At 37.1% G+C, this 25,185-nt stretch overlaps 1 protein-coding gene across 7 annotated transcripts in view; it reads right to left on the bottom strand.

Moving 5' to 3' along the window:
- IQCH (IQ motif containing H) overlaps positions 1–25,185 on the bottom strand; it is a 359,480-nt gene that overhangs the window by 122,969 nt on the left and 211,326 nt on the right. For 6 of the 7 annotated variants that reach the window (XM_007479608.3, XM_007479609.3, XM_056808701.1 and 3 more), the window contains 2 exons: positions 18,687–18,959; positions 11,139–11,330 (listed from right to left, as the gene is read on the bottom strand). In XM_007479608.3, the coding sequence (XP_007479670.2) occupies positions 11,139–11,330; positions 18,687–18,959 (465 nt within the window). The remainder of the gene's footprint in view (positions 1–11,138; positions 11,331–18,686; positions 18,960–25,185) is intronic. The other variant, XM_056808700.1, reaches the window with a different exon arrangement.

Here is a 25,185-nt window from a genome sequence, read left to right as displayed (position 1 = left end):
CCTTTCCCCCACCTAAAGTGCTGAGCCTTCAGCAGTGGCTGGAATCTCTGGGCTGGCAAGGGCACTATTCTGGAGGGAGTACCTTGTGAGTACATCTGTGCCAAGCTCAGGGTTTTGAACACAGGTAACAGAGAGGCAACTGGAGGAGAATCTCAGAGAAGTCAGTCCAGTTGCAGACACTCCATATCCCCTCCCCCCCACTTCCTTCTTGAGGTTTTGGTCTTAGTGCACATCCAGCTCTGCAATGTCAACTCTGCCCTGGCTTGATCTTATCAATAGGGCAGATAAGAAGCCTTCAGAGGGCAGGAAAGCTCAAGATCCAACACCGCTCCCCTACTGACTCCACTGAGAACCTGCTGACTAAACTCTAAGGGTGAAGGCTGCAATTACTACAGAACACCTTAATAACAAGGTGGGAAGCCCAGCTCCTTTTCAGCTTGTGCTGACAGCTGAGGAAGATCTGGCATCAGGGCTCAACCTGACCAAAAAGCAGAGCAGAGAAGAAGCCCCTTCAGGACAGAATAGCCCAAACCCACAGATCCAGCACAAAATGAGAGGAGCAAGACCACAGGCAACCACGGGGGGTTGGGGGTGGGGGTAAAAAAGGAGGTTATATGAGCAAATAACAGAAAAAGCAAAAAGAAATTACAATCGACAGCTTTTATCCAGGCAATGAACAAAGAGCAAATGAAACAGAGGAAGATCAAGGAACACCAAGCAAAAACACAGAAACTCCAGTGGGGCGGGGGGGGGGGGGGTAGTTTAAAAAGATCATAAAGAAAATAAGAGGGGATTAGAAAGGGAAGTAAAATAACGGTGGGAATTAGGGGAACTGACTAAAAACAAAACACTGGTGTAGAAAGAAATAATGAAAGAAGAAATGTCAGGACTAGCAGAGGAAATCAAAATGTTGGGAAATACACAGCTGGTAATCATAACTCTGAATGTGAATAGAATGAGCTTACCCATAAAATGCAAGCAAATAGCAGAGTGGATTAGAAACCAAAATCCTACCATATATTGTCTATAAGAAACACACATGAGGAAGGTAGACACACATAGGATAAAAGGAAGTGGATGAGGCCAAATCTATTAGGTATCAACTGAGAAAAAGAAGGTAGGAGTTGCAATCATGATATCTGACAAAGCCAAAGTAAAAACAGATCTAGTCAAAAGATATAGGGAAGGTAATTATATCCTGATAAAAGGCAGTATAGACAATGAGGAAATATTAGTACACAACATGTATGTACCAAATGGCATAACTTCCAGATTTCTAAAGGAGAAACTAGTGGAGCTCAAGGATGAAAAAGACAGAAAAACTATACTAGTGGGAGACCTAAACATTCCTCTATCAGAGCTAGATAAATCAAACCAAAAAATAAATAAAAAAGAAGTAATAGAAATGAATGAAATCTTAGAAAAATTAGAGTTAGTAGATATGTGGAGAAAAATAAATAGGGACAAAAAGGAATACAATTTCTTTTTAGCAGCTCACGGTACATTCACAAAGATTGACCATGTACTAGGGCATAAAAACATTGCAAACAAGTACAAAGAGCAGAAATAATAAATGCAACCTTTTTGGATCACAATGCAATAAAATAATAATTAGTAAGAGTACATGGAGAGGCAAATAAAAAATTAATTGGAAATTAAATAATACGATTCTCCAAAATCAGTTAAAGAACAAATCAGAGAAACAATAATTTCATTGAAGAAAATTACAATGATGAGACATCCTTTCAAAATCTATGGGATGCAGCTAAAGCAGGACTTAGGGGGAAATTTATATCCTTGAGTTCATATATTAACAAATTACAGAGGGCATCGATCAATGAATTAGGCATGCAAATAAAAAAAAAACTAGGAAGTGAACAAATTAAAAATCCTCAGATGAAAACTAAATTAGAGATCCTAATCAAAGGAGAAATTAATAAAATTAAAAGTCAAAGAACTATTGATTTAATAAATAAGACTAGAAGCTGGTACTTTGAAGAAACAAATAAAATAGACAAAGTACTGATCAATCTAAATTAAAAAAAGAAAACCAAACTGACAGTCTCATAGATGAAAAGGGAGACCTCACCTCTAATAAAGAGGAAATTAAGGCAATCATTAAAAACTATTATGTACAATTATATGGCAATAAATATGGCAATCTAGGTGATATAGATAAATATTTACAAAAATATAAATTGTCTAGATTAACCGAAGAAGAAATAGAATACCTAAATAACCCCATATCAGAAAAAGAAATTGAAAAATCCATCAAAGAACTCCCTAAGAAAAAACCCCCAGGACCAGATGGATTCACAAATGAATTCTATCAAACATTCAAAGAACAACAAATCCCAATATTATACAAACAATTTGACAGACTAAGCAAAGAGATTCTACCAAATTCCTTTTATGACACAAATATGGTACTGATTCCAAAGTCAGGCAGGTCAAAAACAGAAAGAAAACTATAGACCAATCTTCTTAATGAATATAGATGCAAAAATAAAAATGTGAACGGATGGGACATCACAGTCTCATACCAAAGGAGCTGGAAGTTAATCCCAGGGCATAATACCCCTAGATGACTCCCAAAAGAAGAGCATCTCTCATTTATAACTCTTCAGCTCACTTTACCCAACATCAATAGTACAGAGCTTTTTTTTCCCCTAGACTCCTCTGCCACATTTTTAAATATTTAGATTTCTTGATGATGTTCTAGACCCAAATAAGTTTTACTTTGTTTAAAAGTGTATTTGCCAATGTTGAAAGATTTTCTATGTCTGTAAAAATTGTGACAAATATCTATCAGTTCATAGGCTTTTAAAAATGCCATACAGCAACTTATATGAAATATGATAGTGGATTTGTTTGCTATTGAACTTAACTGGGTATTGTGAATTTTGGGAATATTGTACATGCTGTACTACTGTTCTTTATTTAAAAAAAAACACTTACCTTGTAAGAATAATTTGCTTGTACTCCCAGTGGATAATGGCCAGATATGAAGAGGAAATGGATCTCATTTTTTATTAAAAATCTTGTATTCTGTATTTCCTTAGCTGATACAGTGTGTCAACGATTATAAGCTATATTTGGAATTTTAAAACTCTTTTATTTTTATATTTTTATTGCATGTGCAATATACGATTTCAGTTTTTATTTTTTCTCTCATTTTTATATTTATATTTATATTTTATATTTGAAGTACGTCACCAGTATTAAGATTTTCTTTAACTTTTTTGATTTTGCAGTAATATAAGTTCAAAATAAATTTGCTATAATGTCAATGCATGCCCCAAAAGCTTGAGACTGAAAAAATGATGCCACTAATTCTTTAAAAAAATTATGGGCCTTTGTTTATGACTCTGTCAGATTCCAGGACAAGATATACAAAAGAGCCATTGCACAGGGCCAAAGAAGCAGAAAGCTAAACCTGAATTATGCCAAAAGAGCACACAGGTCAAAAAAAGAAGAAACCAATCCCGATGGGGTTGATGAAAATTCTAAGCCATGACAAAAGGACTTGAAACTAGTGTGAGATTCAAGGTTGCGATGCTTAACATCCATTAAGACATAGGCCTTCCTTGTATCCACACTCTTTGTGAAAATACTTACAGACAAGTATCTCAAATTTGGCTCCTACCTGACTCCTATAATCTAGTCCTTTTTCTGTCTTTCATGATGTGGCAACTTTCTGTAGTCCTGGCAACTGATTGGATAAATGCTTAATTGCTTTTTTTAATTGGGTCCTGATTCAAGGACCTGGTTTAAATTTATTTTTCCTTTACTTGGAATTTTTTACACATAAGACTTTGATAGTCTATATTTCATCCTGAAATTATTTTTTTTTATGTTTTTGATTTCTCTTACCAATTAATGCATATACCTCATAACTCAGCCATGCATACCTAAGTGATCCCTGTGTTTTTCAATCACCCTCTTCAGGGGAGGAATGTAAAATTATTATTATTTTAAATTGCAAAGTTTAAATTCCTTAAGAGAGTAATTTTCGGTTAAGAAACATGATACTTCTCCAAATCCAGAAACTGAACTGTTTGGAGAAGACACCATGAAAATGCCTCCACAGACCACATGAGAAGATCCAGAGTGAACTTTGGGATGTAATGATCTGAACTGTGTGGGGTTTGTATGTATACTTTCGTGCCAAATGGGACTGCCCCCTAACTGGCTTTTTGTCAATGCATCTAGCAATTATTGGTTTTGTTCTCTTTTCCTCATATCCTCAAATTATTGTAATTTCAAAGTTGGTCTGTTTACAAGACCCAGCGGAGAGACTAGTCTTCCTCAGGCCTCAGAGGGGGCATGCAAAATAGATATTTCAACCCTAGACTTCAATCCCCAGAAGTCCTTGGTATTTCCTAGAATTCCCTATAATTCTCACCTGAGACTCCACCTGGGTGAGATCACAATTAGTATTTAATGGGCTCTCTGCCTCACATGCACTCTCTACTTGGCCATTTCAAGATGTAGTAAGTAAACTCTGAATGGGCTAATTAGCCCTAGGCACATGGTTTTCTTATTTAGTATTTCTTTATTCCTTGATTTCTAATAATCTTTAATAAATCTCATAAAATATAATATTTCTATTGCTAGAGACTAATTTAATTTTTACAGTTACAGGATACAAAATAAACCCACATAAGTCATCAGCATTTCCATATATTTCCAACACATTTCAGTAGCAAGAAGTAGAAAGAGAAATTCCATTTAAAATCACCCTAGATAATATAAAATTCTTAGGAATCTATCTGCCAAGACAAATACAGGAACTATATGAACATAAATACAAAACACTTTCTACACAACTAAAACTAGATCTAAACAATTGGAAAACCATTTAGCTCATGGGTAGGATGAGCTAAAGTAATAAAAATGACAATCCTTCCCAAACTAATTTACTTATTTAGTGCCATACCCATCAAACTACCAAAACATTTTTTTTTACTAAATTAGAAAAAACTATAGCAAAGTTCATTTGGAAGAACAAAAGATCAAGGATTTCCATGGAAATAATGAAAAAAATGCAAAGGAAGGTGGCCTTGCAGTACCAGATCGCAAACTATACTATAAAGCAGTAGTCATCAAAACAATATGGTACTGACTAAGAGACAGGAGGGAGAATCAGTGGAATAGACGTGGGGGTAAGTGACCTCAGTAAGATTGTCTATGATTAGCCCAAAGATCCCAGGTTTTGGGACAAAAATCCATTATTTGATAAAAACTGCTGGGAAAATTGGAAGACAGTATGGGAGAGATTAGGTTTGGATCAACATCTCACACCCTACACCAAGATAAACTCAATGGGTGAATGACTTGAATATAAAGAAGAAAACTATAAGCAGATTAGGTGAACACAGAATAGTATACTTGTCAGATCTTTGGGAAAGGAAAGGCTTTAAAATCAAGCAAGAGTTAGAAAAAAATCACAAAATGTAAAATAAGTAATTTTGATTATCTTAAATTAAAAAATTGTTGTAGAAACAAAACCAAGGAAACCAAAACTATAAGGGAAGCAACAATTTGGGGAAAAAATCTTCATAACAAAAATCTCTGACAAAGATCTAATTATTTGAATTTATGAGGAGCTAAATCAGTTGTACAAAAAATCAAGCCATTCTCCAATTGATAAATGGGCAAGGGACATGAACAGGCAATTTTCAGATAAAGAAATCAAAACTATTAATAAACACATGAAAAGTTGTTCTAAATCTCTTATAATTAGAGTGATGCAAATCAAAACAACTTTGAGGTATCACCTCACACCTAGCAGATTGGCTAACATGACAGCAAAGGACAGTAATGAAGGCTAGAGAGGATATGGCAAAGTTGGGGCACTAATTAATTGCTGGTGGAGTTGTGAATTGATCTAACCATTCTGGATGGCAATTTGGAACAATGCCCAAAGGGCGATAAAAGACTATCTGCCCTTTGATCCAGCCATAGCTGGGTTTGTACCCCAAAGAGATAATAAAGAAAAAGACTTGTATAAGAATATTCATAGCTGTGCTCTTTGTGGTGGCAAAAAATTGGAAACTGAGGGGATGCCCTTCAATTGGGGAATGGTTGAACAAATTGTGATATCTGTTGGCAATAGAATACTATTGTGCTCAAAGGAATAATAAAGTGGAGGAATTCCATGTGAATTGGAACGACCTCCAGGGATTGATGCAGAGTGAGAGGAGCAGAACCAGGAGAACATTGTACACAGAGACTGAGACACTGTGGTACAATCGAACATAATGGACTTCTCTACTAGCAGCAATGCAATGATCCAAGACAGTTCTGAGGGACACATGAGAAAGTACCCTATCCACATTCAGAGAATGAACTGTGGGAGTAGAAACACAGAAGAAAAACAACTGCTTGGTTACGTGGGTAATGGGGATATGATTGGGGATGTAAACTCTAAATGATATCCTAGTGCAAACATCAACAACATGGAAATAGGTTCTGATCAAGGATACATGTAATACCCAGTGGAATTGTGCATCTGCTATGGGAAGAAGAGTTGGGGGAAGGGGAGGGATGGAAAGGATATGATTTTTGTAACCAAGCAATAATATTCTAAATTGACTAATTAAATAGAATTTTCAAAAAACAAATTAAAAAATAAAAATAACAAATGATTCTTCACTGTATTGTTGCTAACAGAAATGAATTCATTAATTTAAATTGTTTTTCACTGATGGAGTTGATTTTCTGGTATTTAGTCATCAGTGTGTATGTGCATATATACAAACTATACATGTATATTCACACATGTGTATAATATGTATATATTTGCACATACATAAATATATGCAAACATAGCTAGATGGTATAGTGGATAGAGTGTCAGGCCTATAGTAAGGAAGTTCTGAATTTAAATCTGGTCTCAGATAATTACTAGCTATTTGACCCTGGGCAAGCCACTTAAACTGTATTTTTCTTAGTTCCACATCTATAAAATGGGGACACACTAGAAAATGAAATGACACGGAGTCATTTAGAGTCAGATGTTTCTGACTCCAGGTCTAGCTCTATCCACTGAGCTTCCCAGGTGCTCCTGGTAGGATAAATAGTTCATATTTATTGAATGTCTTATGATCATGGCAGTGAAACTAGAAGAGCAAGTATTTTTATCTCCATTTTACAGATGACTAAACTGAGGCCCCAGAATAGACTAATTATAAGGAACACTGGCTAGCCTGTCCTATTATCCTAGTTTCCTGTTGGATGTCTGATGCCATGCATTTCCTTAGCTTAAAACTTAAGTCCTTATTTAGGTTAAAAAAAAGTTCATTGGTAGTAGTCTCTCGGTAACCGAGAATGAAGATTGTCTGTGCTTTTTGTGCACAAAGACACTTGTGTGTGAAGGAGATTTAAGTGGACAAGTTGGTGTACAGAGACAGTCCCACTCTCTCCACGTTGGAAGCCTGGGTCCATACTTAACAGGCATAAGGAATGTGAATGAGTTTAGTTATATTCTTTCCCAAGACCTTGTTTTTGTAGGGGGAAGAGGGAGAATATGAGGACATCTGAGAAGTGGAAAAGGCAGAAAAAGATGTGGAAAAAAATCTCTTAAAGTCTCAGTTTCCTCACCTGAAAAATGGGGAATATAAGAGTACCTAACTTAAGGGGCTATTGTATGATCAACTGAGATGACATGTTCAATTAGGTCTTCATTAGTGCAAATAATGAATCTCTCAAGTGGTCTTAAGGATTTGAATTCATACAATTCAAAGTTATAGTCCTATAAAATAAGGCAGTAGTTGGTTCCAGCACAATGGAACCCTGTGGTGTAAATTCAAATAAAGTGACCAGTTTAGGGGATTTATTATTTGGAATAATTGGGACCTAGCTGCAAAACTTTTTTTTTTTAACCCTTCTCTTCTGTCTTAAAATCAATACTAAGCATTGTGGTTCCAAGGCAGAAAAAACGGTAAAAGTGAGGCAATGGAGGTTTAGTGACTTGCTCAGGGTCACACAGCTAGGAAGTATCGGAAGCCCCATTTGAACCCAGGTCCCATTGACCCTAGGCCTGGTATTCTATCCGTAGTCTACCTAGCTGCTTCCCATACTTTACAACTCTTTTTTTTTTTTAAACCTTCTTTCTATCTTAGAGTCAATACTGTGTATTGGTTCCAAGGCAGAAGACCGGTAAGGGCTAGGCCATGGCGGGTCAAGCGATTTGCCGCACAGCTAGAAAGTTTCTGCATCGAAATTTGAATAAAGCACCTCCTGTCTTTCCGCCTGGCTTTCAATCCTCCAAGCCACCTAGCTGCCCCCGACTTTGCAAAAAATATATAAATGCTGGCAATGATTGTTGCTGAAGAGATCAGAGAAATAATATAAGCGAGGCTCTCGGCATAGCTCACAGGCTATGTAAAAGTTATCATTATTACAGCTTGGCACAGAAATACAGAACCATTCTCGAATGCCCCTCGGCCGGCTCAAAATCACGCCTCCATCTAGACTGCCGTGTGCCCAGAACGGCAGAGAACCTCACAACCTTTGGAGAACACTGGAACAACATGGCGTTAATCTCCTGACTCCACTAACGGAATGCAAACGAAGCTCTTCAGGGTATTAACATAATTTAGTGTTTCCAGTCATCTCCAAATGGAGTTTTTCTCCGGACTCCTGGCCCGCGGGATAACCTTTCAGCAGGAAGCGGAAACGCCTAAGAACCGGATGTTTGGGGTGTGTCGTGCTAGGTTTGGCGGTGCAGTGTCTTCCTTATCAAAAGAAACAGGTCTCTGTCCTGTAAGAGGAGCCTAAACCATATCGGGGCTCTGGAGCTGAAGCTTCGATGTCTCAACATGAAGCGCTCTGACAGTGTGCAGCAGAAACAAAAGGCCAGTTTGAGTCCTGTGCTCGCCCAATGGCAAAACTCAATGGGGATCGTAATACATTAGGGTAAAGGTCTCTACTCTGGTCTAACTTTGAAGGCATTAAAAATGTCAACTATCATTTGCAAAAAGATTCATTGACTTTTTTTTTATCCTTTTACCGGACAGTATTTAAGAGCTGGCCTGAATTTATGAAAAGTTTACTGAATCAGTTTTTTCTTAAGATAAGCTCTTAAAAAAACCCAAACCCTTACCTTCCATCTTAGAATCAATACTGTGTATTGGAATGGTAAGGGCTAGGAAATGGGGGTTAGAAGACTTGTTCAGAGTCACACAGCCAGGAAGTGTCTGAGGTCAAATTTGAACCCAGGATCTCCCATCTCAAACCAATGAACCACTTAGCTGCTCCTTGAAAAGCTCTTACAAATGATTTGGCTAAGCTATGCATCATTTCTTAGGCTCAGGGTCCAATCAACATTTATTTTCAGTCTTTCCAAATATGTGTGTTGCACTTGCTACAAAACATAATTCACAGCAATGAAAATTCAGCTGAATTTTAACTAATATAATTTACAACTGGAAGCATAATTTAATCTATGTACCACTCATCCCAATTTAGGTGTTTTCTAATTCTCTATGATATACATCACACTACAAATTTATCACAGCAAAGCAGGAAATCCTTAAATATTAGACACGCCCTTCAATGGTTTAGGTTATGAAATATTTAGATCAGCAAACATTTTACATATTAAAAAAATCTCTAATTTTAAAACACCCCAAATAATGATACTGATGATTTACATTAAACAATCTCACTTTAAAAAACAAATCCCTATAAAAGATAATATATAATCCAGACTCAAGAATACATAGGAAACCTTTATGGGCCTCAAAATTAAATACATTTTCCTTGTATTATTTTTTTCTCCAGAAGAGTAATTCACTTTGGTATCCTCTAAATAATATGTAAAAGGCTTTCAGTGACAGGTAGTGCATTCAGTCCATTTTGCTGATAGAGGAAAAAACAACAAAGAATAGATCATGGGGAGAATAGGAACATTTGTCAAAGTGAACTCTTTTTCTCTTCTGACTGTTCTCTAGATGTATTTATCATTTCTCTCTAACATGAAAAATGCTGTGCTCTCCAGCGTACCCCTCCCTGTGCATCACTGGTGCCTTGATTCATATCTACCTCTCAAGGAGGGATGCTCAGAGCAGACGCAGATCCAAGTTTATAGCCAAATGCTAGACGAATAGGCAAGGAAGCAGTCAGACTATGTGTGGCTGCATTTTCCTATAAGCTCTATCTCACCTGGGTGTATAGACCTAGTTGGCTGGACCAATAGAAAAGCATAGGAACTGGGAGTGGCTGAAAAAAGCTCTGCTACTAGTAACAGTACAAACCCTTTTGGCACTTCCTTCACAATGACCCTAAAGGACAGAGAGTATGCATATTATTATTTCCATTTCACATATGAGGAAACTGAGGTTCAGAGAGGTGACATACCCATAGTCACATAGGTACTGTCAGAAGCAGGATATGAACCAGGTTTATACTGGATTCATATTCAAGTCTTTTTCCATTCTACTCTGTTGCCTAGTAAGTCCAGTTGTAGATGGGTAAACTTGACTGATGTGTTCGCTTGCCTCTTAGTATGGCACAAACTACCAGCCATCATTGAGATGAGTTTGGAACTCATTAGTTACACTTCTTCCTTCTTTCCCTCAGTCAACATGCAAGGGAAAAAAAATACACAGATTCCAAACCATTTGCTTAGAGTCTCGTGTTTAGTCATGGTGGAAATGTGCTGATTAGGACAATACCCCTTTCCTGACTGGCTTGAGGAGACAGAAGTCACATAAATCTTCTTTGGCTGTCATTAATAACTTGTGAATCCTGACAATGCTGTCTTACTCTGGCTTCTAAATGGCAACTAACCACTCAGAACTCTCATAATAAAAAGCAGCTAACCCAACAGATTGCTAAGATGACATGACAAAAACAGTTCCATATGAAATTTCTAAGTATTTTCATTTGAATATGGTAAAATATTCACTGCTAAATGGCTCCAACCAATTTGAAAATATGACATAAAACTTTTAAGTAGGAAAGGACCTTCAGAACCATCTAGTCCACTTTCCTCATTTTAGAGAGAAGGAAAGGGATACCTAGAGAAGTGAAATGACTTGCCCACAGTCTCAAAGCTAACTGGTGACAGAGCTAGAGCCAGAACCCAGGTTTATTGTCTCCCCATCCAGTATAACTTAATGAAAACTCACGTGTGCCCATTTCTTACTCCAGTCGTTGACACCATGTTTGTGACTTTCCCGTAAGACCCAACTATAGCAATTTAGGTGGGAAAGGATGTCACAAAATGCAGTTCCATTGCCTTTAAAGTCACTGTCCACTTTAAAAATCCAACGTTGCACATCCAGATTATCAACGATGAGTTGACTTAGGCTTTCCACCATCTGTGGATGAAAGTGGATTTTTAAAAACTTCATACAGCGCTTTAAAGCTAACAAAGTATTTTTCTTTAAACCTATGAGGCAGGCAATTCCAGTGTTATTAATGTTCCCCCTGTGGGGAGATTTGACAATAAGGAAACTGAGACTTGGAGAGGTTAAAATAATTTGACAGAGATCATCCAACTTGTAGATATCAGAACCAGGGCTCAAATCCAAATGTCTCCAAAGGAAGCCCTTTCCACTACAAAATGCTACCTTTCTGCCTGGATCCAATGATATTAACAGCCTACTCCATTCCCCCTCTCTTGCCCCTCATCCCCAAAGCTAGCTTCTTAGGTCATTCATTAATATATTAACTTGTTTAATTTGTAAGATATCTTCACAATAAGGTTCCATGAGAAAAGTTCACAACAGAGTAGTGATGAAATTGGAGTCACATGACTTATTACTGATTCTATCACTTATTAGCTGTATAAGCTTTGGGAACCTCTTTAGGCTTAATTTTCTTCATTTATAAAATGAGAGGATTGAATAGATGACATCTAGGATTCCTTCCAGGTCTAAATAACCTATAATATTCCAAATGGTATTTTTATTCAGTTTTTCTTTTGCCTGTTGAGACTTTTTATAATACTTGATCATGACATGGAGTTGAATCTGTAGGTTTGAAGGCTACAATTAGAGGAGCCTAAATTTGGGCAGGACTTACTAGGATAGAAAGATTTAGACTCTGGTCCCAGCAACGGACTATCTGCCTCTCACCTGAGGAACCAACCTTGCTCAGTTCAGAGTTTCATCACCATATGAGTCAGAATCTAGTACCTCCAAGTCTATTGAATGAGTCAGACAGGAGCTATATTCTACATCACAATATAGGCCACCCTGATGAAATATGGCTCTGTGGGAGCAATTTTAAGGAAAGTATAAGATATAAAAAAATAATTTTAAACTAGGAACAATCTTAGGCCATTGGTTTTGAAACTGTATGCTTGGTATCTTCAACAATAAATTCTGTCACTTGGGCTAAAATGTGTGTAACTGAATCTTAGTGCTTTTATTTGTCCTTTGGAGAATTATGTGTTTATTTATTGATTGGTCATATGGTACTATTTTTTTTTCAGTACTAAAGCATTAAGCTATTCTTCAAAACTTTAGCTGTTCTGGCTTGGTTGAAATTTTTAATGTTTTAATCTATAAAATATATTTTTTCTCCTTAATATATTTGACAGGATCTCATTCAGTAGGTCAGGAAACCATTTATGACCATATAGGTCACGTGATCAAGACAGGTGATAGAAATGTGGCATCTCTGGACATGTCTTTCTTCTTAAGAGAATCAATGTACTCACTCCTAGTTTATGCACCAATATTACCTTCAGATAATCAGCAAGTATTTATTAATTGTCTACCATGTGTCAGGCAAAGATAAACATAAAACATTCCTTGCCTTCAAAGACAATTTTTTCCACTAACAAATATTTATTTTTCTTTCCTTCAGTATCTCATCTCCCCCAACCCTAAATCAAGAAAGAAAAAAAAAAACAACTTGTATAGTATGTATAGTCAATCAAAACAAATTTCCACTTTGGCCATGTCCAAAAAATTACATCTTATTCTTCATATTGGGTCTATCACCTCTAAGGATGTGGGTAGTATTCCTTATCACTGGTTCTCTAGAATCATGGTTGGTAATTGGGCTGATCAGAGTTCTTAACTCTTTTATTACAGTTTTGGGAATGAGGAAAGTTCCCACAAGATTAGAAGTGGGCTCAACCAATTGAAAATTTGAATAATGAGAGGGAATTCATCAAGATCCACAGAAATTTCCATCTCCATGTGGAAAGGGGGAGAAAGGAGAGGAGAAAGAAGGAGAAGAAAGGAAAACAAGTAGCCAATCTGATACTTAATAATCCATTTCTCCTGAACTTGTACCAGCTACACCTACATAATTTTGGGCAATACTGAGGTAACAGTCTTGGGTATATCTGTTTAGAAGGGCTATGACTTCATCAGTGCAGGTCACAGTGCCTCTACAGCTTGGTAGATGGTCTTTTAGAATAGCCACAGACATTTTGGGGTCAACCTAGTAATAAGTCTTTCTCTTTTGAGATGATTTCTCCATTTCCATCCTCCTTCCTCTACCTTATAATTAGTTTCATATTACAGTATATGAAAAGCCACTTTTGACTTGGCTGACTCCTCACTCCCCCTGTACACACACACAAATACCTTCTGTTATAGTTATACTAAGGGGCACAGTCATACGTGAACATACCCTGAAACTGAAGGGACACAGATACCAAATCCCCCATTGTGGAATGAGAAGGCAGAGGCAGGGACAGTCACATGCAGCGCAGGGCTGGTGACACTCCATGAACTACTTCTGACATTTTCTGCCCTTATGCCTGTGAATTTCCAGTTAGTACACATACGAAGGGGACTTGGCTTTCTTTGTTCACATTGATGCAGGCTTATCCTCTTTCTGCCTTCTTGCTAAGAACTCTATCCTGACGTTGATTCTTATTTTGTCCCTTCCTCCTAAGACTGCCTTGAGGGTCATGTTTGTAATGCCTCCTCGAGGGGTTGTTGGTCAGCGATGGTGTTCCCAAAATTATTCTGATAAAGGGTGACATTGTTCTGAGGAAGAGTGAAAATTGTTTTGGTGGGGCTACATCTGTCCTATAAAGCTTTTTCAGTTTGCCATTCTATAAACCCAAAAACATGGGGATAATATTCCGGTAGCCCTCCGGAGGTTCCCTGCTGTCCTGGTAGCCACCATGAATTCTTGGAGCACTTAAAGAAGGTCAAAACAGACTTTATTCTCTAGGCAGCCATATAGTCACTATCTAAATAGGTTGGTGGCTAATGTGGGCATTTAAATAACAAAACTGCACTTCATACGGCTATAGGCATAGCATAGTAGCTTTGTAAATGCTCCTTCCCAACATGCTTCTGTCTCTACTCTGGTTATAGTGTTATTAAAGACATTCCATAGTCGACTGTATTTTGATGCAATCTAATCATATTTTTAGATGCAGGATGGGCCTTTACTCTGTTAAAATCTCATGAAAATTCTTGTTTCATTGTTGAGGAGGATAATCTGACAGAGCCATCTTTTAAAGTGTATTGTTGGGGGCTTCGACCACACTCAGAATTATTATGTGTTTGCTCCAAATCCTATTATTTGTTGCTTCTGAGAATCCTATAAATGGGTTTCTGTTGATGACTCCCCTACAGTAATGAAAAGGATCAATAGTATTGTAAAGACTACACCACTGGAAAGAATTATGTGCTATCTTTAAGTGAAAATTGAACAGTGCTTTAAAATAGCATTGCCATTTTTGATTATTTAACCAAAGATGTCAATATTTCATACAGAGCACATGCCAGAAAGAGAACTTTCATTGTTGTTTCAAGGATCAAAAGAGGAAATGCTATGCCACTGTGTCTGTGTTATACAGCTTTTTATAAATAAATTAGTTAATCATAAACCAAATGACTTTGTGCTCTTTTCGAACATCTATCATCTGTTGTTTGATTCTCTCTGCTTGAAAGATGTGATATATCTGTTTTGTTGCCTATTCATTTTCTACTTGCAAAGGGTAGAAATGGGAAAAGACATCTTCAGCACAAATCCAGCTGGTAGCAATATCTATCAACCCAAGTTAAAATAGTCCCAGCTCTCCTTTGGCAGCTTTACACTTCTGATGCTCATCAGTTAAAGGCCAGTGTTATCAATTCAACACCATCTGTAGATTCAGAAAACTGGAACCTGCAAATAGATTGGGTAGGTCTTTTGCTGCAATATGCTTTCCATTTTCAAAACCTCAACTGATGACTTTTATCTTGGTGAGATGAATCAAGTTTTCTAAAGAATGAAATTAGTACTCCATTATAATATGACTATTATTATGGTGCTTTAGAAATACCACCCAGTGAGATTTCCTGGACCTTAAAACATGACTACATTATTCTAGAATATTTCAGAATAAAGGTTGCCTAAGTTTTTCCACTGAAAAAAATAGGAAGGCAGAGCTCCCAATGAGCCCTGTATGTAATTGTTTAAGATCTGGAAATTAGATAATGGAATTTGTCCACTGATCTTTGTATCACCTGAGAGTCTGTTTGGTTTCACTTGCATGAAGTATATTAGCTGAGTCCCTACTGAGAAACAGATTATTTATTTCATATTGTGATCTAATTCCCATGAAGGATTAGTGTCATTGTGTTGAGGTGACCATTCCCCCAGGGACTCCCACTAGATTTTGACTATGATGTAGATTTCTGGGATTCTTTTCTTCTTCAAAGGTAACTTTCATGGCAGGTAGGTGGCTCAGGGGTTAGAGAGCCAGACCTGAAGATGAGAGGTTCTGGGTTCAAATCTGACCTCAGATACTTCCTTGCTATATAACCCTGGGCAAGTCACCCATTTGCCTACCCTTACTGTTCTTCTGTCTTGGAACTGATACGTACTCTGGACTTTGCTCAGCCCATTTCCTCCCAGCTAAAGTTTACTAGTCTTATTTTTTTTCAAGGCTTTGCTGAGTAACTGGCTAATAGGATAAACCAACTAAATTAAGAAGGTACCAATGGTTGACAACATATTAATGCATCCCTCTTCCCAGATAACATTTGAATTATAATTTTTCATATAATTTCATTTTTCAATAAGGTTTTCAATGCCTTAACTAGTAAATAATGCCATTTACTAGTCATGTGAACATGGATGGGTCACTTATCTTTTTGGGCCTCAGTTTCTTTATATATAAAAAATCAGAGGGTTAGAGTAGATGATCTAATTAAGCTCCCTTCCGACTCTATGATCCAATAATGATACATAATCCTACGATCTAATGAATAACTAATGATCTCTGAAGGTCATGATTAAGATCATCAATAAGATTAAATGATCTCTAAGTATGCTTCCTGTACTAAAATTTTCTGTTTTTATGGAGATTTCAAATCCTAGGACATATGGCCATGCAGTGGTGGTGACAAGCTCTGAAATAGGAGTAGTGAAGAATTGACAGCTATTTACTCTTTACCTTTCCTTTGTTATAAAGATAAGTTATAGTTCTGTGGAAAAACACTAACCCCCCCCCCAATCAAAGCAAAACAAGTTCTAATTTTTAATGTTAAATTTCTCCAAATACTTTTGATCTTTAGTAACTTGGGTTTAAAAAATCAATTCCATAACCATATGCAAGGAGTAAAGCATGAAGGGTGGGAACATAGTTTGTGTGAAAAAAACAAAAAACAACCCAAGCTCCAGGATTTTAGTGGATGGCAGGTCCTAAATGACTTGGTGTATTGGCTTGATTCTAAATGAATCAGCCATGTGATATGGACATCAAAGGAGCTAATATGTGTTTGGTCCTTATTAACAGAAGTGGAGTGTCTATAAGGTCCGTGCAGAACATAGTGCTGACTAGACTCTGTGCTGTTTAGAACAAATCTGCAGGATTATGTCCAAGTCTAAACATGACATTTTAGACAGATGGAATGTGTCTAGAAAAGGATGATCGGGTGATCAGGTGAGGAGACTCAAAAACCTCACCATCTAGGATCAGGAAAAGAACCTGGGTTCTAGAGAAGAGAAAACTGGAATGGAGATGAGTTTACTGTCTTCAAATATTTGGATTGCCATCATGTGAAAGATGAATTAGAATTGTTCAGATTTGCCCAATGGAGCAAAGGCAGGGATAAGAGATGGAAGTTGGGGGGGGGGAGTTATATTTCACTTTCATATAAGGATAAAATTCCATCAGAACTGTCCAAAAATGGAAAGCTCTGACCCAAGGCGGTAGTGAGTCTCCCATCACTGGTGTTTCTTAAGTAGGGGTAGGATGACAGACGTGTCAAGGATGTTGTGGGTAGGATTCATTATTTCAGGGTGAGAGTTGGACTAAACAATCTCTATGTTCCCTTCCAGTTCTAATATACTTGGCTCTAACTGCTGGAATAGATTTTTCCACATAGGATTTGGCTTTGGGTAAAACTGCAAAGTAAGCAGAGTTTATAATTGATGACTTTTTTTCATTATTCTTCCTCCACAATCCTTCTTTCTTTCTTTTGGCAGCCCCTTCTTCTCTCAGGCTTTACAGTCAAAAAACTTTGGAAGTTATCTAGTCCAAGCCCTTCAAAAACTGAGGACTAGGTTGCTCAGTGGATAGAGACCCAGGCCTGGAGATGGGAGGTCCTGGGTTCAAATTTGACTTCAGACACTCCCTAACTAAGACCCTGGACAAGTCTCTTCACCCCACTTTGCTTTGCAATCATCCTACTTTGGAACTGTTACTTGTATCTATTCTAAGACAGAAGGTAAGGATTTTTTTTTTAAATTGAGGACTAACAAGGTCATATGAGAACTATACATCTACTTAATATCAGTTGGGATTTAAATTCAGTTACTTTGATTCCAAGTCTAACATTGCTTCTCCAAAGAGCTCAAGGCTCCTTTAGGCTAATCCTTGCCTACACAAAGATCCCTAACTTAATTTTCCAATGCCCAAGTAGCAACCCATACTCTGGACCTTGCTCAATCCATTTCCTCCCAATTAAAATTTGCCTGTCTCATTCATTCAAGGCTTTGTTAAGTGACTGGTTAATATGATAAACTAACATAAAATAAGAGGATGTCAATGGCTGATAATGGATTGATGCGCTTCTCTTCTTATATATTGGAGCAGCTAAGTGGTGCAGTGGAAAGAGTGCCAGACATGGAGTCATAGAGACTCATCTTCCCAAATTCAAACCTGGCCTGTGATCCCAAGCAATTCACTTAACCCCGTTTGCCTCAGTTTCCTCATCTCTACAATGAGCTGGAGAAGGAAATGGCAAAGTATACCAATATCTTGCCAAGAAAACCCCAAAAGGAGTCATGAAGAGTCAGGCATGAATGAAAAATGACTGGACAAATTCCCAGATAACATTTGCATTGTAGCATGGGCCTTCAGTGCCTTAGCAAGTAATAAATACTACTTACTAGCCATGCACCATTGGTCACTAAGCCTTGTAGATCCTCAGTTTCTTTATGTATAAAAATTTTAAGGAGGGAAAGTGGATGGTCACTAAGCTGCGTTCCAACTCTAAATCCTATGACTTAATGAGTAAACAAGTGATCTCTAAGCTCCCTTTCAGCTCTAACATTCTACAGTGGCACGGATCGGATTTCCAGCCCTAGGAAGTGACCGGAGGATCAAATGTTTTGAAACAAGTCACTCCAGTCACACCACATTAGTCTACCTTTGGGTAAAGGTGGCCCTGAGTCTGGCCTGGAAGGGAAAGTGCTACTAATGCCAAAAGGGTCTGTAAGATTTTAAGAGGCCCAGGAACCCATCCCTTCCCACTGCTGCTTACTTGTCGGAAATTATAGACATCATAAACCCCAGGAGGGACTGGTACACAGGCGCTGGCAAAGATCCGTTTACTTCCAGACTTGGTACTATAGATTTGAGCCACTTCGGGCTCTGAGCCTAGAATAGGCACATTTAACATGTCGGCCACAGCTAAATCATCTTTGTTGATAAGCCCGCTAACAATGTATGCGTCTTTTCCTTGGATGAGGTTTTTTATTCTTTTGATTGTCTGGGGACTGTACTTGAGATGAGTGGCCAGGCACATATGATGTCTCTGTGGAAAGATAACATTATTCTTGTTAAAAGGTGTTCTTTCCCATTCCATGGCCCTAATTTATAATGTTGCACACAATAAATACATTATTAATAGCAGGCTGGGTTATGACCTATCCTGTAGTTTAGCAGTTTAAATTGATAAAAGCTGTTGGGGTGAGGCTCCATAATCGTTCACATCTTTAGTGTGCTGGGAATGGCCTCACTGGGAATAGAACTAATTACTACACATCTGTATTTATTTGATCCACGTGGAATTATCCTTCTGTCAGTCGGAAAAGAGGCTGGCGGCCTTTGGATAATAGTGATTCATCTCAGCAACACTTCTGGCATGGTTTAACACTAAAGTGCCTGGAAAATCAATACAAAAAAATGAAGAAAAAAAGCCTGATAGTAGAGAATATATCTCACCATACTGTGTACACAATGCAGCACTCTTTAAATGGGTTTTCAGAAAGAAGGCACTTGGAGTATCCACTCCCCCTCCCCCCATCCACTAGAGAGCCCAATTTCATGGACGATGCTCTTTTGCTATAGTTATCACTGCTCAAGCCCATTTCTCTGCAGATGATTTGAGGAGGGAAAACAACCTGGATTTTCCAACAGGCATTAAATTCATTTTCAATTGGAAAACTCCTATTCATATTTGTTTTTGACAATGAGATGTATGAATTTAGCTCTTCATATGACTGCCTCGTCTCCTAAGATCCCAGGTAACTCTATTTCATATCCCCTAGAACAAAGGTTTTTAATTGGTGTACATGAATGATTCCTTAGCAGGTTATAGATAGTTTGCAAGAGGTCTATGAACTTAGATGGGAAAATTTACAACTCCATTTTTTTCTTCACTAACTTCTAACTGAAATTTAGTGTTTCCTTCAATTATTTAAACCTTACTAATATTAATTAGTTATTTTTTTTCAAACAAATATTTTTCTGAGTAGCAGTCTAGAGGCTTCACTAGATGGCCAAAGGGGTCCCTGACTATCTTCCTAGGGGACAGAGAAGGAAATAAGCAATTATATAGTGCCTACTATGCACCAGGCACTAAGTACTCTCCAATTGCTATCTCATTTGTTCCTCACAACAACTCTGGGAGGTAGATACTATTATTATTCCCATTTTAGAGTTAAAGAAACTGAGGCAAACAGAGATTAGGTGAATTGCCCAGGGTCATACTGCTAATAAGGGTATGAGGTTGGATTTGAATTCAGGTGTTCTTGACTCTAGGCCTAGAGCTCTATATACCATACCATCTAGCTGTCTCCTTAAAAAAAGAAAATGCCAAGAAATAGTGAGTAATGACATTATGGGATCACCAATTAAGTATCGTTTTTTATATCTTGATAATTTATCATTTATTGCCTTCCTGAAAATAATTAAACAGCTATTTTAAAATGCCATACAAATCATATGATACATAGAATCCATGGAATTTTAGAATCAGACTAATAACATAATATATAGACTCCTGGAATCCTAAAGCTAGAATGGGCCTCAAGGACCTCCATTGGGATGGCAGCATTATATATGGATGGAGTTCAGGACTCAGATTCAGAGGTCCTCTCTCTTCTACTTAACCACCTGTCTCACTTTGGAAAAGTCATTTGACTTCTTAGGACCTCATATTTAGATGAGGTCACTTCTCACTCTAAGTCAATGGATAACTATGAGCAAGAAGTCATGTAGATCAATAGCTTGTCTTTCAATCATCTTGTTGAGTCACTTGTCTCAATAATAAGCCTCAATAATACATGAGGAACTGTACTAGGCTTTGAAGACATAAGAACAAAACAAAAATATAGTCCCTCCAAAGCTCTGGAAAGGACCTTAGAGATCATCTCTTCTGGACCCTTAATTCTACAAATGAGAAACTTGAGGCCTAGAGTGGTAGAAGTCCTTGTTCACGAAGCCAGCCCAAGACAGAGTGAAGACTAGAACCTTGATCTCTTGACCACCAGTGTAGTCCTCATTCTATTATTCCATCCTACCTCCTAGAGAAAGAACATGTGAAAGATTAGAGAGTATGTCATTTGGGGATCACCATCTAAGAACCATTTGAACATCTTTGAATAGTACCATAACACCTTTAGGGTTCTCCAAAGAGGAGGATTTTTGTCATTGATATTTGTTTTTTTCCCCTTTCCATCTAATCTTTTTCAGCTCTTGCTTTAATTTTTATTCTTTGCCACTCAGATGTTGTATGCAATAACTTTCCATTTTTCCTCCATTTAAAAAAAAATTTACAATCCTTACATTCTGTCTTAGAATCAATACTAAGTATCAGTTTCAAGGAAGAAGAGTGATAAATGGTAGGCAATGGGGGTTAAATGACTTGCCCAGTGTCATATAGCTAAGATGTATCTAAGGACCCAGGTCTTCCCATCTCTAGGCTTGACTCTCAGACCACTGAGCCACCTAGCTGCCCCCTATTTCCTCAATTCTTTACATTCAACTTTGAAAATGGAGTAGGTGGTATAATGGATAGTGCCAGGTCTAGAGTCAGTTAGACTTGAGTTCAAATCACCAGTTATGTGACTTTGGACAAGTTGCTTAGCTTCTGCCTGCTTCAGTTTTCTCATTTCTAAATGAAGATAGTAATGGCACCTTCCTTCTAAGGTTGTTAACAGGATTTTATTCAATTGTTTCTGTCATGTCTGACTCTTCTTAACCCCATTTAGGGTTTACCAAAGATACTGGTGTGGTTTGCCATTTCCTTTTCCAGCTCATTTTATAGATGAGGAAACTGAGGCAAACAGAGTGAAGTGACTTGCCCAGGGAGGCTGGATTTGAACTGAGGCCTTCCTGGTTCTAGGTCCTGCACTCTATCTACTGTGACACCTAGTAGCTCTTTATGAGGATAACATGAAATAATATTTGTAAAGACTTTGCAAATCTTTAAGTACTATATACATGTGTGTATATATATATGTATAACTTTCAAAAAATGTATATTTGAGAAGTAGTCTTAGGAAACATTATTGGTTTCCTAATATTGATTTTTTTTCTTTCCTTTATTTTCTCAGTGCAGGGGGAGGATGGGAGAGGGGAAATCAATTTTTGTTAATTAAAAATAAAATTTAATTTAAAAAAATGAAACCTGATTGTTTTGCTGAAAGATGTTTATAATGAAGTAAATGCTACTTCTGGATAATTTTGGATTTTTTAACCTGGTTGACTTTACTTTAAACCTTCCTGTTTTGTGGGCTGCTATCATTCCCTTGCCATCTATGCCAATGAGATAGAACGGAAGAATCAAAACAACTCGAGATCCATGCTTTGTATTTACATATTCTTGGCTTCTCCCAGATGCCCAAAAAAGTATTCCAAATATCACACTTTAAAAGTACTATTTAAGCTTTGTAGAATCATCATTCTTCCCATTTTACCAATAGTGAAATTGTAAGTCCAGAGCAGTGACATCAAACTCTAATAGAAATGGGGCTACTAAACTATACATAAGGATCCCTGCAGGCCACATACTAACTTAGAAAACACATATTAATATTATCTATGTTTTATTGTATTTTTATTCATTTTGTTAAATATTTTGCAATTACACTTTCATTTGTTTTGGGCTGCACTTGGGAGTTTTGTGGGCCACATGTGACCCACAGGCCATGTGTTAGGTACTTCTGGTCTAGAGTATTTGAGGGAAACAATCCAATAACTGGCAAAAGAAAGAATAGAATTCAGTGTGGAAATATTTTTCCTTTAAAGTTTGATAAAGATATGATAAAGTTTTATGCATTTCAAACTACCTTTTTGGATAGAAATTCTCTCTTTCTTCTACATCTCCAAAACATTTTTTCTCTCTCATGGTACTTTTATATACTGTAGCTGAAATGATGATTATATTTTATATTTTTATATAATTTTATATATTATTTCTATAATTATTGTTATTTCTATTTTTAATTAGATAATAAATTAATGGTGGAAATTGTGCATTTGTCCATCTATCTGTCCTATAATGGGGCAGGTTGGTGGCATCATGGATAGAGTGTCAGGTCTGGAGTCACAGAGACTCATCTTACTGAGTTCAATTTGAACCTCAGACCCTTATTAACTATGTAACTCTGGGGAAGGCACTTAATGCTGGTTGCCTCAGTTTCCTCATCTGTAAAATGTGCTAGAGAAGGAAATGGCAAATCGCGCCAGTACCTTTGCCAAGAAAACCCAGATGGGGTTATGAAGAATTGGAAATGGTTGAAAGATGAACAACAACAACAACAACAAAATCCCATAATATCTAGCACAATGCCTTATGCATAGTTGGTATTCAATAAATGCTTATTGAATGAATGAATGAAAAGTAAAATTATATTAACTCTGTACCTGCTACTCTGTGAGGGAAATGACTAAGAAATAGAGAGATGTAGATTAATGCCAACAAGTCTTGTCTGGTTATTTAGAGACAAATTATGCTCTTGGATTAATGTGAATGCCCCAAACCTAAAATACCTTTAATCAGTTGCATCAGCATTAGAGTGATAGACAAAATGTTTTTTTTTATTATTTTTTGACAAGTCAGATATAATGTAACAGCTTACTTATCACTTCCTTAAACATTAATGTCTTGGAGCAACTAGGTAGCACAGTGGATAGAGAGCTAGGATTGGCGTCCAGAGGACCTGGGTTCAAATTTGTCCTCAGATTTTTCCTAGTTGTGTGACCCTGGGCAAGTCACTTACCCTAATAACCTCGCCCTTTTTGCTCTTCCGTTTTAGAATTAATACTAAAAACAAACCCCAAAATGTTAATGGGTTAAAAATATTGACATATGACTCTATCACAGTGCATTTTGTCATTACAAATTCAAGCATTGTGCTACCACTTAGAAAGGCTTAGAAAAAGGTTGTGGCTTCTTTCTTTTAAAGGGGCTCCTCAAACTACTAAAAAACATCACTGTCACAATCATAGGTCTCTAACTAGGTGGTTAAAAAGCAGAAAATAAATACAAAGGAGAGATGATCTTTTGGTAAAAAAAAGTTAATTGATTGTAAATAGAGTAATTACTCAAATAATTTTAATTAAAAGAGGAATAGGGAAAGGGAAAGGGACTGGAATGTGGATTCATTAGTACAAAGAACTCTGAATGAAGATGCTTGCTCTACTAATCCAAGTTAGAGTCTTCTCAGTAGTTTAGAGCTTTAGAAGGCTCCTCAGGACACTTGGAAGTTAAGTAACTTGCCCGAGTTCATACAACCAGTCTGTTCCAGAGTGATATTTGAACCCAGTGTTCTTGAATTTCATTGCCAGATCTCTATCTATGCTATGCCATTGCTACAAAGGATCAAGTATTTGTTTTTAAAAATGATCATCTGCTGAATTGCTTGATTTCCATAGGAACTGGAAAGACCTCTATGAACTGATGTGGAGTGAAATGAGCAGAACCAGGAGAACCTTATACCAGTAACTGAAACATTATGGGATGATCAAATGTGATAAATTTTGCTACTAACAGCAACACATGATCCAGGACAATTCTCAGGGATTTATAGGAAAGATGCTATCCTTATCTAAAGAAAGAACTGTGGGAGTAGAAATGCAGAAGAAAAACATATTATTATCATTTGTTTATATGGATATATGATTCAGGGTTTTGGTCTTAAAAGATTAATCTATTATAAAAACGAATAACATGGAAATGGGTTTGAATGATTATATATATGTGTGTGTGCACGTGTGCATATAAATGTGTGTGTGTGTGTGTGTGTGTGTGTGTGTGTGTGTGTGTGTGATCCACTGGAATTGCTTGTCAGTTTTGGGAGGGAAGAGGGAGAGGGAGAGAATAAGAATCATGTTACCATGAAATATTGTCTTAAAATGAATAAAAATAAATTAAATCATGGCAAGCAGGCAAAAAATAAATACAAAATAAAAAAGATCATCTGCAATATTTCCATTAAAAAAAGATGCAGATGTACAAAACAATTCAGTAGCACTAGTGAGGACCATCCAAGATACATTAAAATGTACATTGCTCAAGCCCACCAACCATGCAGAGGTCAAAGTTAAAGTTTAAATAGAAATTCCTAGAACATAGAATCCAAGAAAGTTTGAGTTGAACTTCTTTTGAGATTGTCTGCTATAGCTACTATGGGCAGTCAAATGGCACAGCAGATGGAATGCTAGCCCTGGAGTCAGGAGGACAGGATATGAGTTCAAATATGGTCTCCGACTTAACCCTATTTGCTTTAATTTCTTTATCTGTAAAGTGAGTC

Source organism: Monodelphis domestica, chromosome 1 (assembly GCF_027887165.1).
Source record: "Monodelphis domestica isolate mMonDom1 chromosome 1, mMonDom1.pri, whole genome shotgun sequence".
Classification (NCBI taxonomy): Eukaryota; Metazoa; Chordata; class Mammalia; order Didelphimorphia; family Didelphidae; genus Monodelphis; species Monodelphis domestica.
This window is presented reverse-complemented; position numbering and strand designations above follow the sequence as displayed.